A 24,346-nucleotide genomic window follows, 5' to 3' on the forward strand; every position below is an offset into this window, starting at 1 on the left:
GCCAGGCAAACCAGGATAGGGATGAGGAGCCAGGCAGACATGGGTAAGGATGAGGAGCCCATGCATACCAGGATAGGAATAACGGGACAATGCATACCAGACTTATACTGGAGTCATACGTTTTCCCAGTTTTTTTAGGTAAAATTAGGTGCCTCGGCTTATACTCGGGTCAGCTTATACTCCAGTATATACGGTACTGTATGTACTATGTGACAATTGAACAGAAAGACATTACCAAAAACTGGTTGTTTTTCATATATTGTATGCAAATAACCAGCCATTAAGAGTGGAGAGAACATATGGAAAATACCTTATTTTCATAAGAAACCAGAATTCTACAGAACATATTTCATTAAATGGAGTGAGGAGAAAAGACTGAACTAGTCGGGAGATAGTCTTTTATACAGTATTTACCTGTGTTCCAACTTCTTTCGACTTATACACATTGCTTTCTGATATCCATGAGCTATGCAAACCTTGTGTCGACTGCATTTCACTTTTTGGCAAGGGTCCTTTGTGGTGTCCAGACCTGAAATGAGGAGAACAGTATGTCAATAGATTAAAAAGCAATATAAAGAAATTTGCAGAGCACCTATCATTATATTTTCATATTTTCTCCTTGCTGCAGATTACTGCAGACAGAGAGTCTATGAGCACATGCAGCGCTCTGTGCAGGAGCTCATGGAGGAGCTCAGTGCTTCTGCCTGCTGAGCATTGATCGGTGGCAGTATCAGAAGCCAACACCCCACTGATCTGTAGCACTTGTATCGAAGGGATAAAATATAAGAACAAAAATTACAGATTATCTTTAAGGCCCTCACAAGTATGAATACAGAACATTAACAAGTTGGAAGTAAAAAGCCAGGATGCAGAGTTCACAAGAAGTTATACCAATAAATATATTATATAAATCACACTACATAAATATACTGTATGTATGTATATATATATATATATATATATGATACACTGCCAATTTTACAAGTTTTCCCACCTACAAAGAATGGGGAGGTCTGTAATTTTTTTTTGTGAGAGACAGAATCGTAAAAAAAATCCAGAAAATCAACGTGAATGATGGCACCAGAAAGATCACACAGAATCCCACCGCTGCTTCCACCACTTGTGAGGATCCCGCACCTCACCACCTCACCCGATGTCACTATTACGTCACGTGGTACGCTCTCCTCACTTGCACCAACATGACTTTTCTCACCCACTGGGGATATGTAAGGTCAGCTTGGCACAGTTTTACCCATACACCCCCTGTCCACAGGGGCCCAGGAAGGTATGGGAAGTGAGAAAATGTGGCCCACGCAGTCACTGATGTGGCACCACACTCGCTCACAACTGTGACAAACTGTGAGGCCCCTTTCACTAGTACCAGTGAACCAGCGCCTGGTCTGCCCGGTAAGACTGCCACCGGTTTCTCGTTACATATAAGCACAGTCCATTAATGGGATTATAGCTGGCCAGAAACCAGCCCTGGTAGCATTGAAAGTGAATTCGTGGATCAAGATAAAAGAACAGACCAATGTTAAATGATATATTTAATTGCCTTAAGGGCACACTAGGCAAAGCACTTTATAAACAGTGGTTATACATATACAATGGTCAGATATGCAAATACAATAGTGGTAGGAAAAAGTATGCAGAATATACGAGTCAGCTACCAGTCAGATGAAAATTCTGGCTTGCGGGGGAGGGGATGCCACATGGGAGGACTGGTGGTTCCCTCTGTTTCCTGACTTCTCCCATAAGATATGTTGTTGCAATGTTCCCATAGAAAAGCCAAAGGCCATCCTTTACATGAGCAATTAACCCCCTTGGGTCCCTTCCCTCCTGCCCTCTGGGCTGAACCTAAATACCCTCCCTAAAGGTACTGTCACACTTAGCGATGTACCAGCGATCCCGGCCAGAGATATGACGCGGTCAGGATCGCTGGTACATCGCTAAGTGGTCGCTAGTGAGCTGCCACACAGGCAGATCTCACCAGCGACATGGCTGGGGATGGGGGTCGCTACTTACCTGTCACACTAGGTGATCCTGCGTCCTCCCGCCCGGCTCCACGCTCGTCGCTTATCTCTCCACAGGAAGTGCTGCAGGAAGCTGACGACGAGAAACAGTCCTGGACGTTCTCGCGCGATCAGCGATAACCAGCGGGGGAGCGGGTCATAGGTAAGTATCACACACAGCGATGTCGCTAGCAATATCGCTATAACGTCATAAGTTATAGCGATATTGCTAGCAATATCGCTTAGTGTGACAGTACCTTTAGCCTCTGGCAGCTAAAAACTCCAAAACCTAAGATGGGTCATATAACTCTTTAACGGACCGTCCTAAGGATTTGGTTTGGGCACCAACGCATCCGATTGTGCCCCTGCTATGCATTGAGACCAAACACAGCTTTGCTATCTGGAACCTACTAGCAATTCTATGTAACTCTCCACACTGGAGTGCTAGAGTGGATCGAGACCCTTGAAGGCATTTGGTGCATTCCAGAGATCTCAAAAATGTAACCGGTGTGTGGTTAGGCCATACGATAAGTCCACATTCTCCTTATAAAACCCTAGCTGGGTGGAAAAAGCAGTTATACTGCATGGACTCCATTATTGCAAGCAAAACTTTTGTCCTGAGCTTAGCTGGCTCAAGGTATGAGATCTGTCACTCACATCCTTTTAAGGCTTGGCCACCTGCAGAACTAGGTGTCCTGTTACAGCTGTAAAAAGGAAGGGAGCATTATAAACAAATGCCAAGTAGCATACAAATGATTGACTAGAAATTATAGCTCAAATATTCTTCACAATCACATGGCATGATGTTTACATAATTAATTTGCATTTCATTGCATCCAAGAAGTATTGTCTCTCCTTGGGAAGATTGACATGCTAAGCATGCCGATGAGGAGACTTAAAGCCGCAATGCTCCTCTGAGAAATATGCAAGTTGTCTCTTCTTCCTCTCTGAAGAGACAATTTGCGCATTTCATTGCATGAAATAAGTATTTGATACAATAGAAAAGCTGAACTTAATATTTGGTATAGAAACCTTTGTTTGCAATTAGAGAGGTCAGACGTTTCCAGTAGTTCTTGACTAAGTTTGCACACACTGCTGCACGGATTTTGGCCCACTCCTCCATACAGATCTTCACCAGATATATCAGGTTTTGTGGCTGTTGTTGGGCAACATTGAGTTTCAGCTTCCTCTGGGTTCAGGTCTGGAGACAGGATAGGCCAGGACCTTGAAATGACCTTGACTTTATAGGACCTTGAAGAGTTTCTTATGGAGCCACACCTTAGTTGCCCTGGCTGTGTGTTTTGGGTCATTGTCATGTTGGAAGAACCAGCCACGACCCATCTTCAAATGCCATAACTGAGGGAAGGAAGTAGTTGGGCAAAATCTCGTGATACATGACCCCATCCATCCTTCCTTGAATGCTGTGCAGTTGTCCTGTCCCCTTTGCAAAAAAGTACTCCCAAAGCATGATTTTTCCCCCACCACGCTTCACGATTGAGACAGTGTTCTTTGGGTTGTGCTCATCCTTCTTCCTCCAAACACGGCTAATGGAGTTGAAACTAAAAAGTTCTAGCGTGGTCTCATCAGGCCACATGACCTTCTCCAATGCATCCTCTGGATCATTTTAAACCATGATGGTGTAGTGTGTTACTAACTGTAATATTTGAGACTGTGGTCCCAGTTCTCTTCAGGTCATTGAGTGGGTCCTCCCGTGTAGTTCTGGGCTGATTCATAACCCTTCTCAGAATCATGCTTACCCCACGAGGTGAGATCTTGCATGGAGACCCATAACGAGGAAGATTGACAGTCATCTTGTGTTTCTTCCATTTTCTAATAATTGCACCAACAGTTCTTGCCTTCTAACCAAGCTACTTGCCTATTTTTCTGCTGCCCATCCCAGCCTTGTGCAGGTCTTGTCCCTGGTGTCCTTAGACAGCTCTTTGGTCTTGGCCATGGTGTAAAGGTTGGAATGTGATTGGTTGTATGTGGACAGGTGTCTTTTGTGCAGGTAAAAAAATTCAAACAGGTGCAATTAGTACAGGTAATAATGAGTGTACAGTAGGAGGGCTTCTTAAAGAAAAACTAACAGGTCTGTGAGACAGAGTTCTTGCTAGCTGATAGGTGATCAAATACATATTTCATGCAATAAAATGCTATTTAATTACTTAAAAATCATACAATTTGATTTTCTGGTCTTTTTTTAGATTCTGTCTCTCACAATTGAAGAGTATCTAAGATAAAAATTACAGACCTCTTTGTAGGTGGGGAAACTTGCAAAATTGGAGTGTGTATCAAATAGTTATTTTCCCCTCTGGATATATACATGATATATTTATTTTTTTGCCTTGAAAAAGTATTCATACCCCATTAATTTTTCCACATTTTCTCCCATTACACCCACAAAGTTCAAAGTGTATTTTCCTGGGATTTTATGTGACATACCAACAGAAAGTAGCAAATATTTGTGAAGTGTAAAGGAAGTGATCCATAGTTTTCTTATGCTTTTAGAATACAAATCTGAAAATTGTGCTGTGCATCTCTATTCAGCCCCCCTGAGTCGATACTTTGTAGGACCACCTTTTGCTGCAATTACTGCTGCAAGTCTTTTGGGGTATGTCTCTACCTGTCTTGCATGTCTATAGGCTAAAATTTTGCCCAATTTTATTTTGCAAATCAAAAGTCATTCCATAAAACATAGTTTATAGAAGTGTTAATAAAGCAATACAGTCTTCTTCGAGAAACCAGAGACTAAAGAGTTACAAAGAAGCAGTATACAAAGGTTTATCTGTGTGTAAATAGCCTGATATTTTGTTTTATCTTGCAGTGGAATAGTGCTATTAACTGTAATTAAATCCCCTACTCTGTAATTATGAGATGACTCTGCTAACATTGTCCCAGGCTACACAACAAAGCTTTTAATATAAGCTACAGAAAAAAAAGCCAGATTACTGTGTTCAGCAGAAGCTAGTGTGAACTCTACCAAGATATGTTTGATGAAAAGTCAGATAAAAATACCGGAGCCTCTTTATGACTATCAAACCAGGTTAACATAGAATTTAAAATATGTGATACAATCTAATAAAACATATTATCTGCTTCTACATGCCATTTATAAAATAAATAAGAGCAATGCATTGCCATTAGAGGTGGTGTAAATTGGTTTGCAGGACCCAGTTGACCAGCCAGGTCAGTATTCTGCGGCCATTGGCAGGGAGTGATTTGCTTGCCTCCTATTTCCCAGCATCCGCGGCTTTTCTTTTGAGTAGCTAGCCTGGCATGGCGCATGTGCATTGCACTGCACTGATGACGTTGTCACAGGCCAACTAATCAAAAGAGGAGCCAGGGATGTTCTTGAGTAAGAGGCAGTTTACCGGGTTCCCATCCAACAACCGCAGTTGATGTGATCACTGGACTGGGTCCTAAGAATCTCTAATTTTCAGCAATAGCACTGAAGTATTTCTGTACTTCTGCAATTGAGTTACTCCAACCCACTTTATGCTGATACGGGTAATAATCCAATGAAACTTATAATGATCAGAAGTGAGCTAGATGTTATTGATATACAATATAACATTGAGCAAGCCAGTAGAGAACCTTACATCGCTCAATACGACCAGAAACATTGAGGCTGTTCCACAGCATACAAAGAGGCTTCTTTCTAATCTTCTACAGCAGCCCAGTACAAAATAGATTGAATTTCCAGAAGGCTCCAGAGCTGTTTGTTTAGTACAGACTAAACAAATGAATCTAATTTATTAAGAAACAGCACAACTTGCTCCCTGCGCTAGAAGTCCTTCACTAGACGAGCATCCTTCATGCTGAGGATTACTAATTAGTCCTTTACACAATGCCTGTCTTTTCTACTCAACTCCATGACTGAAAATTCTAAGCTTTCGCTGCTCTTTTCTGTTCAAATTTCCTTTGTTCTGCATTTGTTTTATCAGCATATATCAGAAATAAGTATACAACCCTATCGGCAATTGTATTTTAGTGTTAAATAGATTCAAATATTCTTATAACTTCCAGATATGAATAGACAACCTTTCATAGAAAAGTGAATTGACTACAGAACACCTGACATTATAAAAATGGGTTCCCAATTTGTTCTCTGCACACACTACTTGCCTACGAAATCCCTCGCCATTCCAGCATTTGTCCCCCTGCCTGCCCCCATTCTTTTCTCATTTGGCTGCAGCGATTGTGAGCACATGACCGCTGCCGTCAATTACTGGCCTTAACTGTGTACAGAATGACATCAGTGATTGATTTTGTCTTCTATTGTTTATCTCCTTACATTTTCAGTCTTTTCTGAAAGTGATACATTTTAGTATTAGGTCCTTTAAGTTACTATATTTTCTTACTAATGTAATGAAATATTCAATCTTTAAAGAAGCCCTCCCATGTTTGTTTTCCACGAAATCTGTATATATAGTGGGGAAAAAAGTATTTATTCAGCCACCAATTGTGCAAGTTCTCGCACTGAAAAAGATGAGAGAGGCCTGTAATTGACATCATAGGTAGACCACAACTATGGGAGTCAAAATGAGAAAACAAATCCAGAAAATCACCTTGTCTGATTTGGCACGATTTAGTTTTCAAATTATGGTGGAAAATAAGTATTTGGTCACCTAAAAACATGCAAGCTTTCTGGCTCTCACAGACCTGTAACTTCTTAAGAGGCTCCTCTGTCCTCCACTCATTACCTGTAGTAATGGCACCTGTTTGAACTTGTTATCAGTATAAAAGACACCTGTCCACAACCTCAAACAGTCACACTCCAAACTCAACTATGGTGAAGACCAAAGAGATGTCGAAGGACAACAGAAACAAAATTGTATCCCTGCACCAGGCTGGAAAGACTGAATCTGCAATAGACAAGCACTTGGTGTGATGAAATCAACTGTGGGAGCAATAATAAGAAAACGGAAGACATACAAGACCACTGATAATCTCCCTTGATTTGGGGCTCCAAGCAAGATATCACCCCTTGGGGTCAAAATGATCACAAGAACGGTGAGCAAAAATCCCAGAACCACATGGGGAGACCTTGTGAATGACCTGCAAAGAGCGGGACCACCGTAACAAAGGCTACCATCAGTAACACACTATGCATCCAGGGACTCAGATCCTGCAGTGCAAGACGTGCCCCCCTGCTTAAGTCAGTACATGTCCAGGCCCATGTGAAGTCTGCTAGAGAGCATATGGATTATCCAAAAGAGTATTGGAAGAATGTCATATGGTCTGATGAAATCAAAGTAGAACAAAGCTTGTCGTGTTTGTAGGAGACAGAATGCTGAGTTGCATCCAAAGAACACCATACCTACTGTGAAGCATGGGGGTGGTAACATCATGCTTTGGGGCTGTTTCTCTGCAAAGGGACCAGGACGACTGGTCCGTGCACATGAAAGAATGAATGGGGCCATATATCGTGAGATTTTGAGTGCAAACCTCCTTCCATCAGCAAGGGCATTGAAGATGAAACGTGGATGGATCTTTCAGCATGATAATGATCCCAAGGACACCACCAGGGCAATGAAGGAGTGGCTTTGTAAAAAGCATATGAATGTCCTGGAGTGGACTAGCCAGTCTCCAGATCTCAACCACATAGAAAAACTTTGGACCGATTTGAAAGTCCATGCTGCCCAGCGACAGGCCCAAAACATCACTGCTCTAGAGGAGATCTGCATGGAGGAAAGGGCCAACATACCACCAACAGTGTGTGCCAACCTTGTGAAGACTTACAGAAAACGTTTGGCCTCTGTCATTGCCAACAAAAGAAATATAACAAAATATTGAGATGATGTTTTGTTAATGAGCAAATACTTATTTTCCGCCATAATTTGAAAAATAAATCTTACCAAATCAGACAAGGTGATTTTCTGGATTTGTTTTCTCATTTTGAATCTCGTAGTTGTGGTCTACCTATGATGTCAATTACAGGCCTCTCATCTTCTTAAGTTGGAGAACTTGCACAATTGGTGGCTGACTAAATACTTTTTTCCCCATTGTATGTGCATGCAGCACAGTATGTATGTGTTAATATGGGGAGCCATATCATCTGCTGGTGTAGGTCCACTGTGTTTTATCAAGACCAAAGATCATAGCAGCCGTCTACCAGGAAATTTTAGAGCACTTCATGCTTCCCTCTGCTGACAAGCTTATTGGACATGGAAATGTCATTCTCCAGCAGGACTTGGCACCTGTCCACACTGCCAAAAGTACCAATACCTGGTTTAAAAACAACAGCATCACTGTGCTTGATTGGCCAACAAACTCACCTGACCTTAACCCTGTAGAGAATCTATGGAGTATTGTCAAGAGGAAGATGAGTGACATCAGACCCAACAATGCAGACGAGCTGAAGGCTGCTTTCAAAGCAACCTGGGGTTCCATAACATCTCAGCAGTGCTACAGGCTGATCGCCTCCATGCCACGCCGCATTGATGCAGTAATTGATGCAAAAGACCAAGTATTGAGTGCACTTACTGAACATACATTTCAGTAGGACAACATTTCAGATTTTAAAATAATTTTTCAAGCTGGTGTTACAAAGTATTCTAATTTACTGAGATATTGACTTTTGGGTTTTCATTGGCTGTAAGCCATAATCATCAACATTAACAGAAATAAACACTTGAAATAGATCACTCTGTAATGACTCTATATAATATATGAGTTTTACTTTATGTGTTGAAGAACTGAAATAAATAAACTTTTAGATGATATTCTAATTTGGTGAGATGCACCTGTATATACACATTTAGTAAAAACACCTTCATGGGAGGGATTCTTTAATGGTATTAAATAAGTTACCTTCATCTCCTGGTTGGTTGTCTTCCCAACTCTTGATGTAGTCATCCTGTGAAAAACAACATGATATGGATTAGAGGTCGGTGGTTATGAATGTAGAGAAGTGGTGACCCCGGCTACAATCCCTCTTGCCAACATGTAGCTTAATTGTCTTTTTGTAGTGTAACGTCTTCTCCTTTCACTTTATACGTACTGGACTTAGGCCATGCTGTATATATGGGGCAGCAACACAGTAAGTATAAAGTAATAGGCTTCACTGTGTGTGAAAGGCATATGATTGGCACTGTTAAAAGATATGTGTCTGCAGGTATTTGGAGGGCGTGTGAAACAATGCTCTATGGGGAGGCCATATAGATACACAATATACATAGCTGACACTATATTTAGAGCTATCACTATATAAGATGATATTGCAGGTAGACACTGTTAGGGGCAACAAAAGCACCATAAAGGCAGAACATAAAATGTGCAGTAATGTGCCGCAAGCTTGCAGTTTGGTATCTCCGTATATAGTTTTGCTTGCTGGTAAATGATAGCCCCACACAGCCACTTCTCTCCTGTAAATATACGGCCAATAAATGATATGAGTAGCCCTGAAATAGAATCTGGAGCCTCTGTTATGTTATGGGTTGACCACCACCGATGGCACCTTGAATATGTTTTCATTAAGGGGAAGCAAAACACATTCAATTTAGTGACTTTTTGATTTGCGACAAATGAATTTTCGCCTTTTTTTCAAGTTTCTTTTTCTGGTTTAGTTTTCTGATTTTTACTTTAGTGTGGCTTTTACAGATGTCTTAAACAGATTTATGAACCCGACTATTTGAAAAAGTTGTAAAATTTGGTACAATGCTACTCCAGTCCCCCAGCTGAGTGACTTTATGTACACCGGATATTTTTGCACATTTTTTCCAACTTTTACGGTTAAACACAATTCATGAATCACCTGTGCCATTTTGATAAATTTGTCACAAAAAAGTCAGCGAAAAATCACACATCAAAAAAGAAAAGTGACTTAAAAAAACCCTGCAAGTAATTAATCGGGCCCATATTCTATGTGGCCTATGGCAGTATCACAAGAAGCTTCAGCATCCATGAATGAAGTCTATTACTCTGACTGTGTTAAATTGTTATTGGCTCCAAAAGCACATTACTATTATTTTCCTTACGGCTCTCGGAAGAAACAGAAATAAATCATCATGTTATATTTTCCAATTTTGCACATATCACACACATACTCTGCAATATTTCACCCCAATGTTAGATTACCGGATTACACCGAGAACATGCAGACCTCACAGTCCAGTGACTTCAATCAATGATGCAATTTTGTAGGATACACACAATCATCATAAGTTACTGTCCTCCTGATAACGATCTCATCCACCCCTCAATTGTGACCTCCAGGCAATGTAAGTGTTCTGTTCAATTATTTACATTACTATAACAATCCAATGTAAATGTTATTACCCGCAGGTTCAGAGACCTCCCGAGCCGCCTCATTCTCATCAGCGCTACTCTTGATTTCTGAGAACTATTATCTGCGGATGAGGTAATTGTGCTGATCTACAAATGTTGCGATGGATTTCCCGTTCTAGTACATTATTGCCATCTGCCTGCTGACCTGCCCTCCAGCATCCATAACATGCATAAATCATAGCACAATAGAACGAGCGCTTCTGGCATTCAGCATTGCTATTCAGCAGATACAGCAAGATTCCTACTGGTGCCCGGGAAGTGGAACGTTATTTTTTATATTTTCTTTATAAGGCTGCAACTGCTCATGGCTTATAAAGAACAAGTCAGAACACAATATTGTGGTGTGTACATATATAAGTGATGCGGCCCCCCAGGGCCTTGCTGTACTCCACTCCTCACTAGTGCGCTGAACACTTCCAGCTGAGGCTCTCTAACTGCCAAATCTCTTGACCATTGCTATGCCGTCACATACACTCCTCCGTTTTAGATACTGTCATAAAAATTAAATGATGCCTAGAAAATGCAAAAAGAGATGAAAAATACATATCTGTGTCTGTCTGCTACTCCATCTGAGAACATAATAATGTAGGTACAGAGACCTTGATTCCAGTGGTGTGTCACTTACTGTGGTTTAATGTCATTTTGATAAAATCCCCGTTTTATCTGCTACAGATACTGTATTTATCTGAATGTTTAGCTTTGTATAATCCTGCTCATAACACTGATTGTCAACTTTCTGCCTATGCACAGTGTACACAGAAAGCAGACAATCTGTGGTGGGAGCGGAGTTATACAGGGCTCATGATTATGATTGACTACCTGACGACAGGTTTACCAGTCCTAGAATCTCTGTTGTAACGGAACAAGCACATGCACAGGGGTAGCGTAGAAACCAGGGGGATAAATACCTGAACCTGACACATACCTGTTCAGACTTGTAAAAGCCCTAATCTGATCCTGGTCTGCCCCTATCTGACCGCGGAGATTGGCACCTTAAGATGACACAACGGCTCCCCCACTCTGAATGCTCCTAACAGCTCCTAGTATAGCTATGACTAGTATAGCTATGACTGTAATGTAATTCACTTGGAATAATAGGTTAACACTAAAAACTTGAAATAACCCTGCCAGTTCTTTTACAGACTAGATATCCTGATTCTGAAGTCCCTAGTGGTACCTGCGGGTGCAGAGATAAACCTAACCACAGACTAGGAGATGGCAACACTGGCCTAAACTTCACGTTCCTCCTAAAGAACTGGAGGGCAGAGCAGTGTGGAAATTACCTAGAAGAAGAGAATTCTGTTGCACAAAGGAAAGATCCCAAAGTGAATAAAGTAAATAGCGAAATATCAAACAAAGCAAGTATTGTTAACATTTTGCCTACTTCCTAAGGATTAACAGAAGATAGGTGCAAAGTATTGCAAGCAAACAGAAAAGCAAAAAACCCTTAGCTGGAATCTCAAAGACTGGTTCCAAACATCAATAGAATGTCAGAATCTATCACCAGCAGGGAACACCATCAGGGGGACAGAATATAAATCTGCACCCAAAAGGTGATAGGTGGACAAATGAAAACACCTGTGCTATGCTAAGCAAAGCAAACTGCAGCTGTGGTGCCCCTGAGGCTCAGTCGCCACAGAGGTACTGGACCTTCTCCTAAGGTGTGGTGCCCCACCATCCAGGTAAGTTGGAAGCTCCTGACCACGCTCCAACACTCGCACCCCGCACAATAGAGTAGTTCAGCAAAACCATATTGCGGCTCCTTGCTTAGAGAGAGGCAGAGCACATTTGGTGGTTCCCTGCTTGGAACACTAGACGTGCTGGGAGGTGGGTGGAGTTTGGAATACATATAAAAGAGCGGGACGGTTCCAGGATTGAGGTTCAATTGAGTTCAGAGGTGGAGTAGGAGAGAGGAAGCCACTCGGGAGGAGTGGGGATCCCTGGAAGAGGGATGGAGGAAGGAGCGCTGCAGCTGCCTCAGTGATCTGAGCCAGCTGGCACGGGAAAGGAAAGAAGGAGAAGGACATTGAACCGAAGTCTGAGCTTCCATAGAAGGGAAAAGGACAAGTATGGAACGTAGGAGTAAAAGGGAACATAGAGGACGTGGGTTAGAGGAAGAACCCTGCCTAGAAGTTCTAAGCTCAAGGTCGGGGCCCAGTCCCCGAGGTTGTATGGACACTAATGGTTCTGCAGCAGACACCGGTGGAGTAGTGGGCTGTAAATGCACTACTCCCATCTAAGACTTGAGGGCACAACAGCAACACAAATAGAGAGCCGGGACTTAGGAGTAGAGAGTCCCTGAAGCAGGCTACAGCTGTCTGCCGTGCAAGTAGAGTTCTTGGGAACATCTGTCAGGAGGAACTCCAGTGTAACTCAGTACTAGGAGATCTTCACACTTAAAGGCGCTATAGAGGAGACGTTCAGAAAAGGCACATAGGTTGGCGGAGTGTGGAGGGGAGCATTCCATCTTGCCTGGAGGTTGGCTGGGTCCCTGACCCGGAGGACATGGCACAGAAGTGGGCACTACAGACTGTGAGTAAAGCTTTGGAACTACATGCCCTGGTGTAATCCATTCCTTCTTGCGTCCGACCACCTGGCACTGTTGCATCCCCTGCGCCAGACACTACACATCAAATTGTCTCCACATCTACACTGCCCTGGGACAACAGCCCTGCCTGTGGAGGGCTATAACATCTTTGCTGCACCACACCATCTGTCCCGGAGGATTTGTCTGCAGCGTCGGTTCAACACCTCCCTTGCCGAACACCACAGGTGGCGTCACGAACTATTCATTTAACTATATTCCACCATTCAACATCTTCCTATTACTTGGGCGCCCAGGGCCACGGTCCGGGTCACCGCCGCTGTGACACATCCCACGGATACCGGCCCGGTACCGAGTACCCCACGGCCCTGGGAGGGCGGCCCACAGCCAGAAAAGCAGAATGCAAACACTCAGAGAAAAAGTGTGTCTCAGCAGAAAGTGAAGCCACCCAAAGAACACAGACTCAAGGGATCGAATCCAGAAGCATGCCAATCTCCAGCTGATAAAACAATCACCAGTTCCTTTTTTGCCTAATGTCAATTCCACCACAGTCAGACTCAAACAACCCCAGCTTCTTTCAATCACGAGCTACTTCAATCCAAAAGCCACAAAAAGAAAAAAAAACAAAGAAGGGGTAATAGAGGCTGTAAAAAGAGGAAAAGCTCTACTCTAAATTCCAACCACTTAGACTCCCCAAAAATGTTCATCTTGTCTAATTATCCACTAAATAACATTGATATAACAGCACTGGGAAAAAAAGGTTATCCTTTGCCCCACAAGTAAACCAGATGATTTTCTATATTCCTAGACCTTCACACATTTATACACAAGCTCACCCTAAAAAGACATTTTAAAATAAAAGGAGACAAACCATCCACACTGGAATTCGCATCCAGTTTTCATACAAGCCATAAAGCACCATCTAAAGTTTATCCTATAGAAAACCAAGGACATAATTTAAGAACTTTTTTTTCTAGTAATGCGAGAGTCCAAAACGCTCAATTCCTCTTCTAACGATGCTTCTTATAATCTTACCTGGGAAGAACAGGTCGACATTAACACACTTAACAACAATAGAAATATAGTTATAAGGCTGGTTTCACATTTGCGTTTTTTAGCGCTGGAAAAAAACGCTAACCTGCGCATGCGTTTTTTCCCCTATCTTTAACATGGGTGCGCATACCTGCGCGCTTGTAAGCGCATGTATGCGATTTTCATGCGCTGCGTTTTTTTGGGGTGTGCGATTGGATTTTCCAGACGCATCATGTTGCATTTTTTGGCCCTGCAAAAAAGCGCATGCGCACATATGCGCACGTTTTGCGCTAAAAATGGCCATTATAGCCTATGGATGCGCATATGTGCGCACTGGCATGCTCATGTAAGCGTTTTTTTGCATATGCGTTTTTTTTTTTAACCATGGAATTTAGGGGTTTGAGTTAGAGTTAGGGTTAGTTAAGGGGGTTTAGGGTTAGGGTTAGGGTCAGGGTCAGGGTTAGGGTTGGGTTTTGGGTCAGGGTTAGGGTTTAGTATGGTTTGGTTAAGGGTTAGGGTCAGGGTTAGGGTCAGGATTAGGGTTAAGTATGGTTTTGTTAAGGGTTAGGGTCAGGGTTAGGGTTAGGGTTAGGGTTAGGGTCAGGGTTAGGGTTAGGGTTAGGGTCAGGGTTAGGGTTAGGGTCAGGGTTAGGGTTAAGTATGGTTTTGTTAAGGATTAGGGTCAGGGTTAGGGTCAGGATTAGGGTTAAGTATGGTTTTGTTAAGGGTTAGGGTTAGGGTTAGGGTTAGGGTTAGGGTCAGGGTTAGGGTTAGGGTTAGGGTTAAGTATGGTTTTGTTAAGGATTAGGGTCAGGGTTAGGGTCAGGATTAGGGTTAAGTATGGTTTTGTTAAGGGTTAGGGTCAGGGTTAGGGTTAGGGTTAGGGTTAGGGTCAGGGTTAGGGTCAGGATTAGGGTTAGGGTTAGGGTTAGGGTTAGGGTTAGGGTCAGGGTCAGGGTTAGGGTTAAGTATGGTTTTGTTAAGGGTTAGGGTTAGGGTTAGGGTTAGGGTCAGGGTTAGGGTTAGGGTTAGGGTTAGGGTCAGGGTTAGGGTCAGTTAGGGTTTAGGGTTTGGGTTAGGGTTAAGTATGATTTGGTTAAGGGTTAGGGTCAGGGTTAGGGTTAGGGTTAGGGTCAGGGTTAGGGTTAGGGTTAGGGTCAGGGTTAGGGTTAGTAAAGTCATGGTTTGGGTAGTGTGAGGGGCCACCTAAAAATGTTGGAAAAAAACGCAAACGCGGTAAAAACGCGCTAAAAACGCATACAAACGCATAAAAACGCTGCGTTTTTTTCATGCATGCTCATAAAAATGCTTGAAAAAAACGCAGCAGTTGTATGCTTATGTATGCGTTTTTTCAATGCGTTTTTTTGCGGGAAAAACGCGCTGCAAAAAAAAGCAAGTGTGAAACTAGCCTTAGAGAGGCTGATAAGGTTGGGGGAATTAGAATTCAAAATTACAAGGACTATACCAGGGAGGCCGTCAATATTTAATCAATTTAATCAATTTGGAACACTTCCATATAGTCACCACAATTCCTTTTTGGATAGTACATTTCTCTTATCCTGCTATGATCAACCCAGCTTCCTCTCAAGGGATACTCAATAAAATGGAGAGAAATTCTTGATCATAGACAATCCGAACATGCCATTTTTCTTCCACCTGCCAAAAATACACAATCCTTTATATAATCCACATGGGAGTTTCGTTATCTTTGTATTAACTTGGCTATGAGTAACTTATTCCTTTACCTGGAAAAATACCAATTTTACAAATCTACCTAAAAGACTCGAGCATTTAATTAAAGAATTAAAGAAAGTACAATGAAAATAACACTACATATTCATTACCCTAGATGTAATGGCACTATATTTTGGGTGTCCGATATAGGCCAGCAGAAGAGCCCTATAGCACTACCCTCGATCCGGCCTAGGGTAATCACATTAAGATATGCTGGAAAGAAAAAACCTTACATGATAGAAGAAAACTAACAGCAGTATTGAAATTAGCAAATCTAAATCAGCAAAATAATCTAACTCAACAATAACTATGTTCAATATTGTTCCCCAGTGTTATATGTTCAAGTATTTTATATAGATTTTTTCTGCAAAAAGAATGAATCTTGAATGAGATGAAGAAAATCTTCAGTGAACCTCATATCCGTTTTTGTGTCTGTTTTTTCCTCCCCCTTCTTCCCAGAGCCATAACTTTTTTATGTATCTGTCCACATAGACGTATGGGGGCTTGGTTTTTTTGCGGGACAAGTTGTACTTTTGAATGACACCATTCCTTTAACCACATAGTGTACTTGCAAACGGAGGAAAAAATTCCAGGTGGGGAGAAATTGTGAAAAAAATTCCATTATGACATTGCTTTGGGTGAATTGTTTTTACAGTGTACATTTTTTTGTAAAAATGACTTTACAATATGGTTTTGCTCAACAGTACGTTTAGGGCAATACCAAACATGCCCAGTTTTTTTTATTATTATTTTAGTGGTGAAAAAAATGAAAAGCTTACAAAATAAAATTTTTTGGGTTGTGTCACCATTTCCCGCTGCATGTAGCAAAAATCACGGTCTCCTTTGAAGCCTGGACACAGACAGGATTTCAAAGGAGCTCCATAATGAGAAGCTCAGGGCTCTTCAGCAGAACCTCTGTTGCCATAGCATCCCATTGGTGATCCATGAGCATGTCTCGGAATGATGCAACCTCATACTGGCGCTTGGTAAATGCCGATGTCAGAGTTTGACAGCGGAATTTAACAAGTTAACAATTACCGGCTCCGCTTCATCTGTGATTGTTAGAGGCAGGTCCTAGCGGTAACACACAGCCATCACCTCCCGGGTTTGTGGCAGGCTCACCTTGTGAGCATGCTCCATATACCAGCTTCAAACTTGGGCCGTACATGTACGGAGCATGTCGGGAAGGGTTTAAAACTTGACATACCAAAAAGAGATTAAAACTGCAGCTGAAAAAAATGCAATAAAAATGCATCGAAAAACAAAATGTAAAAAGAAATGCAATAATAAAATGCAAATAGCCTAAATTAGCTAATTGGTGGAGAAATGGTGCATAATCAAAAATGCATAAAATACTCAACATGGGAACATAGCCAGGTTTACTCGGTCCCAATTAAACTCCAACCAATCATGTCCGTAGTTCAGTGTGTGTGGCCGTATATCAGACAAGTGCAGAATCTGCTTGCACTAGTCTGATCTGTGTACTGGACCAGAATAGTGCATGCTGCAATTTTTTCCACGAAAACCATGGGACCGTGTGGAACATCAGCTATGTGCACTGGCCACATTGCCTATATCAGCCATGTGCACTGGCCACGTTGGCTATATCAGCCATGTGCACTAGCCACGTTGGCTATATCTGCCATGCGCACTGGCCACGTTGGCTATATCAGCCATGTGCACTGGCCACGTTGGCTATATCAGCCATAGGCACTGGCCACGTTGGCTGTATCAGCCATGCGAACTGGCCATGTTGGCTATATCAGCCGTGTGCACTGGCCACTTTGGCTATATCAGCCATGTGCACTGGCCACATTGGATATGTAAGCCATCTGCACTTGTTAGGCGTCTGGGTTCTGTGTCTGCTCTGCAGGAATCCAGAGCCTCACATTCTGCGGTCTCCTGCTGTCTATCTACTGCAGAGGAGATTACTTTGCAGCAGACGGCTCCAGAGACTAAGTTCCTCTGTGCTCCTACTGGGCATGCTCACGAGGCGATCTCCCATTGGAGATCAGGAGTCATGTGCCCAGGTCCTGTTCCAGATCTCATTGGTCCATCTCGGAGATCTGGAAGGTCCCGCATGGCTATAAAAAGCGCGCATGACCGTTTGGCCATGCGCTAGTATAGGCTATACTGCTATGTGTGAATGGTGATGGATGTATGATTCTGGTGACTGACTTATTATGAAACCCCTTCCCTCTGATATTACGAAGTGGTTAGGGAATTAATTCAGTAGTCTGCGCCAGTGGTTGAAACACCTACTGCACGGTGGACCCCGAGCGGCGAAAGCACTTAATTATTATTTTTATTTAGTGCGTTCTGCCGTTCCTAACAGCACTGGCCACGTTGGCTATATCAGCCATGTGCATTGGCCACGTTGGCTATATCAGCCATGTGCACTGGCCACGTTGGCTATATCAGCCAAGTGCACTGGCCACGTTGGCTATATCAGCCATGTGCACTGGTCACATTGGCTATATCAGCCATGTGCACTGGCCACATTGGCTATATCAGCCATGCGCACTGGCCACGTTGGCTATATCAGCTATGTGCACTGGTCATGTTGGCTATATCAGCCATGCGTACTGGCCACGTTAGCTATATCAGCCATGTGCACTGGCCCCATTGGCTATATCAGCCATGCGTACTGGCCACGTTGGCTATATCAGCCATGTGCACTGGCCACATTGGCTATATCAGCCATGTGCACTGGCCACGTTGGCTATATCAGCCATGTGCACTGGCCACATTGGCTATATCAGCCATGTGCACTGGTCATGTTGGCTACATCAGCCATGTGCACTGGTCATGTTGGCTATATCAGCCTTGTGAACTGTCCACGTTGGCTATATCAGCCATGTGCACTGGCCACATTGGCTATATCAGCCATGTGCACTGGCCATGTTGGCTATATCAGCCATGTGCACTGGCCTCATTGGCTATATCAGCCATGTGCACTGGCCACATTGGCTATATCAGCCATGTGCACTGGCCACATTGGCTATATCAGCCATGTGCACTGGTCATGTTGGCTATATCAGCCATGTGCACTGGCCACATTGGCTATATCAGCCATGTGCACTGGTTATGTTGGCTATATCAGCCATGTGCACTGGTCATGTTGGCTATATCAGCCATGTGCACTGGTCATGTTGGCTATATCAGCCATGTGCACTGGTCATGTTGGCTATTTCAGCCATGTGCACTGGCCCCGTTGGCTAAATCAGTCATGCGTACTGGCCACGTTGGCTATATCAGCCATGTGCACTGGCCCCATTGGCTATATCAGCCATGTGTACTGGCCACGTTGGCTATATCAGCCATGTGCACTGGTCATGTTGGCTATATCAGCCATGTGCACTGGTCATGTTGGCTATTTCAGCCATGTGCACTGGCCCCGTTGGCTAAATCAGTCATGCGTACTGGCCACGTTGGCTATATCAGCCATGTGCACTGGCCCCATTGGCTATATCAGCCATGCGTACTGGCCACGTTGGCTATATCAGCCATGTGCACTGGTCATGTTGGCTATATCAGCCATGTGAACTGTCCACGTTGGCTATATCAGCCATGTGCACTGGCCACATTGGCTATATCAGCCATGTGCACTGGTCATGTTGGCTATATCAGCCATGTGCACTGGCCCCATTGGCTATATCAGCCATGCGTACTGGCCACGTTGGCTATATCAGCCATGTGCACTGGTCATGTTGGCTATATCAGCCATGTGCACTGGCCACATTGGCTATATCAGCCATGTGCACTGGTCATGTTGGCTATATCAGCCATGTGCACTGGCCCCATTGGCTAAATCAGCCATGCGTACTGGCCACGTTGGCTATATCAGCCATGTGCACTGGCCCCATTGGCTATAATGGCTGCCTGTGCACTCTGTGTGAGGTCTGTGACACACAGACACAGCACGCATCAATATAATATGCTCCTCTGAACGAGCCCTAAGGCTTATGTGAATTTTGCATATTTTCCGCATCATAGGTAATTTGTATTAAACTGCAACACTGCCAACGTACCAGTAAAGCCGACCAATCTGTCCGCACAGAATGAATGTCTGGCATCTGATAAATGTGACATATAAGACAATGCACATGGAGGAAAGAAAACAATATCAGTATATTTGTTTGCTCTTATCCCAAGTTATCAGCTTCCCACCTCGTGAGCCATCTTGGATTGGGCATCTCTTCAATCCTGGACTGGTTTGTGTCCCTCTCTCAAGAGACGACTTTTGATAAATGTCAGAGGTTCAATGAAATATGTGAAGAATAGAAAGAAACGGTGGGAGCAAAAGAAAATGAGATCAGCGACAGCAGCGAGAGGTGACAAAACATCTACATAGAAATATACAAGGAATATCACAATAGCATGACACCAGGGCTTAGCGACGGGAACTGACAACGTGGCTGCTCATATAAAGTAATATAAATCCTCGGAAGATGCTACCGTGTAAATTGCTGACTTCACACCTGCACGTGTAGTATGACAGCCTCACAGTGTGTGTACTCGCTGAGATGTTTTATGTTATTTATACAGAATGCATAATAAAAAGGACCTGGACGCTAATTATGAATTAACAAGTTCAATTATTTCAGCTTCATCTATTGGCAACAGTATATCAAGTCAAAAACCTAATAGTTATCTGCCAATTAAGTGTTGAACATATAATACGGTAAGGCTACGTTTCGACAAGGAGCATTTGGTGAGCTTTTGATGTTGCAGATTTTCTGAACCTATTAGGTGAAACAGAATTTTATTTTCTTTTTTTGTGACTTTTTTATTTCTTTTTATTGCAATTTTGATGCTGCGTTTTTAACTCTTTTTGGTATGTCATGTCTTAAATAGCGCTGTTTTGTTTGTGATACTTCCTAGTCACTGATTTGGACAAAACTTTATGGATGAAGTCATGGATTTAAAAAAAATTGCAGGTCAGTTTAGACTGCATAAAAAAAAACATAATGGGGATGAGATTTCTATAAATCCCATCCGCTTTGTGGGAACCATAGGATGCTGCATTTTGGGGGCAGCGAAAATATAGAGCAGCAAAGAAATCACTGAAACCACATTGTGGAAACTTCACCCAAAAGAGAACACATACAAGCTTATACCAATATAGAAAAATCAACATATGAATTACTAAATAATAATGATTAAGTACAAGATTCACTAGTTAGACGTGGCACGGAAATGTCCTAAAATGTCTTCCATTTGAGTGCAATTCAGTGGCAATCCTTTTTTTAGCTGGAAGAGAAAACTTAGTTTGTCTGGCCAAAAAACAGATATTCATTGTTTTTAAAGGTACTGTCACACTTAGCGATGTACCAGCGATCCCGACCAGCGATATGACGCGGTCAGGATCGCTGGTACATCGCTAAGTGGTTGCTAGTGAGCTGCCACACAGGCAGATCTCATCAGCGACATCGCTGGGGAATGGGGTCGCTACTTACCTGTCACACCAGGCGATCCTGCGTCCTCCCGCCCGCGTCCACGCGTCGCTCGTCCTCACAGCAGGAAGCGCCGCAGGAAGCTGACGACGAGAAACAGTCCTGGACGTTCTCGCGCGATCAGCGATAACCAGCGGGGGAGCCGGTCGTAGGTAAGTATCAGACACAGCGATATCGCTAGCAATATCACTGCAACGTCACTAGTTATAGCGATATTGCTAGCGATATCGCTTAGTGTGACATGCCCTTTACACTTAAAGTCTATGGAAAACATGTAATCTGTTCTGTTACACATGAGCACATTAGTTTTCTAAGCACTGCACATGACCAGAAGAGTATAGGTGTTCTGAGACACCTCTTTTAAAAACAGATGCTTTACAATTGGGAAAAAAAAACAGTCGCAAAACGGAAACCAAAGAATCCATCCATTCTTGCTTCGTTTATAGTGGACCCAGTTTTGTTTTCCTTTAATACTGGATCCATTATGAATAGATGACACCTGGAAATGTGAACATAGCCTGAAAAAGGACCTTTCGCCAAATTTTTCATGTTGAACTGGACACAGGATGTAATAATGGTTGCAGAGCAAAATGAAATGTTTTTTTTTTGTTTTTAATTTCACTTTTCTGTGGAAGAGATATCAACAATCAAAGTAACTGAAACTTAAGGAGTGAACCTTTTTATGTCCAAGAGGGTGTTTTCATGGCATGTGTTTCCTCTCCCTGTATGACGTTGACCAATCATAAGCAGGTATCAACACTCAAAGTGAAGAACACTCCCCCACCATAGCTTAAAGCAGTTTTCTCAGCATGTGAGATGCAATGTTACAGCTCTGATTTCCTGGTCCAACCTCTTGCAGGAGTCAGTGTGGGGAGAGAGACAATGCAGCTGAGTTTAGCTCTGTCACATTACAAACCCTTCTATCAGCTCTCCTGATTGCTGAGTGTCAGTGGTCACACTTATGTCTGTTGTGGTCAGGCAACTAGAAATCGTTCTGCAGTAAGATCAGGGCTGTCATTATGTCTCATACAGGAGCAGCCTGCTGTTCTGTATTACTCCTGTGTGAGATGTAATGATGACCTGCCCTGATCTCATTGCAGATTAAGTACAATTTGAGCACAACAGACATAAGTGTGATCCCGACCCATCTCTGGACAGACTGTGTGAAAGAAGGGCAGTACAGCTGAGCTGATAGTGCTAGGAAAGGAGAAGAGCTGATAGATGGGTTTGTAATGTGACACAGCTAAACTCAGTTGCACTGTCCCTTCCATCACAGGGACTTTATTTGAAAGCTGTGAGTTATCTGTTTTAATCTTAAATCGTTCTCTAATCATGTATGAAGTTAGATCAGGAAATCAGAGCTGTATCATTAGACCTCATGCTGAGAAACCTGCTATAAAGGCCCCTTTACATTTAGTGATGCACCAGCGATCTGACCCGGTCAGGATCGCTGGTGCATCGCTAAATGATCGCTAGTGAGCTGTCACACAGGCAGACCTCACAGCGATGCAGCAGCGATGCAGTGCATGATACTCACCTTTCACACACAGCTATCCTGACGTCCTCCCGCCCGCCTCCATGCGTCGCTCATCGTCACAGCAGGAAGTGCCCGAGGAGAAATGGAGCCCGACATTCTCGTGTGATCAGCGATGGACAGCGGGGGAGCCGGTCAGAGGTAAGTATCACACATAGCGATATCACTAGCAATATCGCTATAACGTCACAAAATCGGTATGTGTAAAACCCCCTTTAGGTATGGTGGGGGTGTGTTCTTCTTGACTTTGAGTGTTGATACCTGCTTATGATTGGTCAACATCACATATGGAGAGGTACACGTCCTCGTTGAAAACTATGAAAACACCCACTTGGACTTAAAAGATTAATACTTTGATTTCTAATAGTTTTGTAAAGTAATGTCAAAATTTAAAAAAACAAAACAAAAAAAGACGATTTATTCTGCTCTGCAGCCACTATTACATTGTGTATCCAGGTCAGCATGAAAAAAATGGTGAAAGGTCCTCTTTAACTGCAACAAATATTACTGACTTCACTGAATTTGGAAGCGATGTCAATGCTAAAAAAGTCTTCATGCTATGACTTTTCATACCACATGTAAGTCTAAACATTGCATGAACATCAGTAAAGCAATGGTCTCCCATTTTGGGCTCTACAACACTTATCAAAGTACAACTCCTAGCATGTCCTGACCTGACACTCACAATAGTAAAAGCTCATTCAGAATAGTGTATTATATGGACTTCTTCTGTGCCACAAATTGCACATGGCTGGATTGTCCTGACCTAACACTCACTAGTAAAGGCTTGGTCAGACGAGCCTATTGCACAGACAAGTGCTGTCCGTATGTGCCATGTACCACACATGTAGAGCACATATACTCATTATAGCCAATGTGCCAGTGCACATGGCAGATTTCCTACATGGATAAATGGTATACATGCTCTACTTTGGATTGATTTACAGACCAGACTGATGCAAGTAAACGGCAGCCAGCTCCTGCACTCATCCGATATGCAGACAAGCATACGGAGCTGCAATTTGTGGACGTAAGAGACACAAGTTTTTGCATGTCCATGTAAACCTGGCCCAAGGGCTCGTACAGGTGAACGTATTATACAGTTAAAATCGGCCAGCACACTGACCAATGTAATTCAGTAGGGCTGTTTAGATCACAGTTTTTTCATCCAATGGACAAAGTGTCCATGTGAAAAAATTTGCATTGTGCGCTATTATCTTTTGAGTATCGGTTGAGATTTGCCTATTCAAGTCTATGGGGGTTTAAAAAAAAGGATCCCATACGGGTGTGTAGCGCCCAATATTTAAAGGGAACCTGTCATCCCCCCAGGGCGTTTTTAAGTAAAAGAGCCACCTTCAGCAGCACTAAGGCTGCATTCTGTTAAGATGGCTCTTCTGTTTCTGACCCCTAGTAACGCCAAAATATTGACTTTTATAAGTATGTCCTCATACCTGTAATGCGTCCCATAGGAATGGTGTGTCCCCCTGTATCAGCCGTCTGCCAGCCTTCCATCATGCCTCTGTTGTGTCTGGGTGCTGCCTCCTCCTGTGTAGTATGCCTGTGCTGTGACAACTCTAGCTGCAGCTTCCCCCATCCCCCTCCTCCTCTTTCTTTTTCCTTTCTTGGCACACAAGCAGGTCACTGGCGCAGGTCAGCTCATCAGACGCTGCGTGCTGAGGGAGGAAAAAGAAAGAGGAGGAGGGGGATAGGGGAAGCTGCAGCTAGTGTTGTCACAGCACAGGCA

The 24,346-nt window shown here is 43.1% G+C and overlaps 1 protein-coding gene across 1 annotated transcript in view; it reads right to left on the minus strand.

Annotated features, from left to right (window-relative positions):
• SPOCK2 (SPARC (osteonectin), cwcv and kazal like domains proteoglycan 2) overlaps nt 1-24,346 on the minus strand; it is a 240,746-nt gene that overhangs the window by 30,412 nt on the left and 185,988 nt on the right. The window contains exons 2-3 of the mRNA XM_073585799.1: nt 8,826-8,871; nt 415-529 (exon numbers count right to left, since the gene is read on the minus strand). Coding sequence (XP_073441900.1) covers nt 415-529; nt 8,826-8,871 — 161 coding nt within the window. The remainder of the gene's footprint in view (nt 1-414; nt 530-8,825; nt 8,872-24,346) is intronic.

The sequence above is a fragment of the Dendrobates tinctorius genome, unplaced genomic scaffold (assembly GCF_039654945.1).
Source record: "Dendrobates tinctorius isolate UK_male_01 unplaced genomic scaffold, ASM3965494v1 ptg000089l, whole genome shotgun sequence".
Taxonomy (NCBI): Eukaryota; Metazoa; Chordata; class Amphibia; order Anura; family Dendrobatidae; genus Dendrobates; species Dendrobates tinctorius.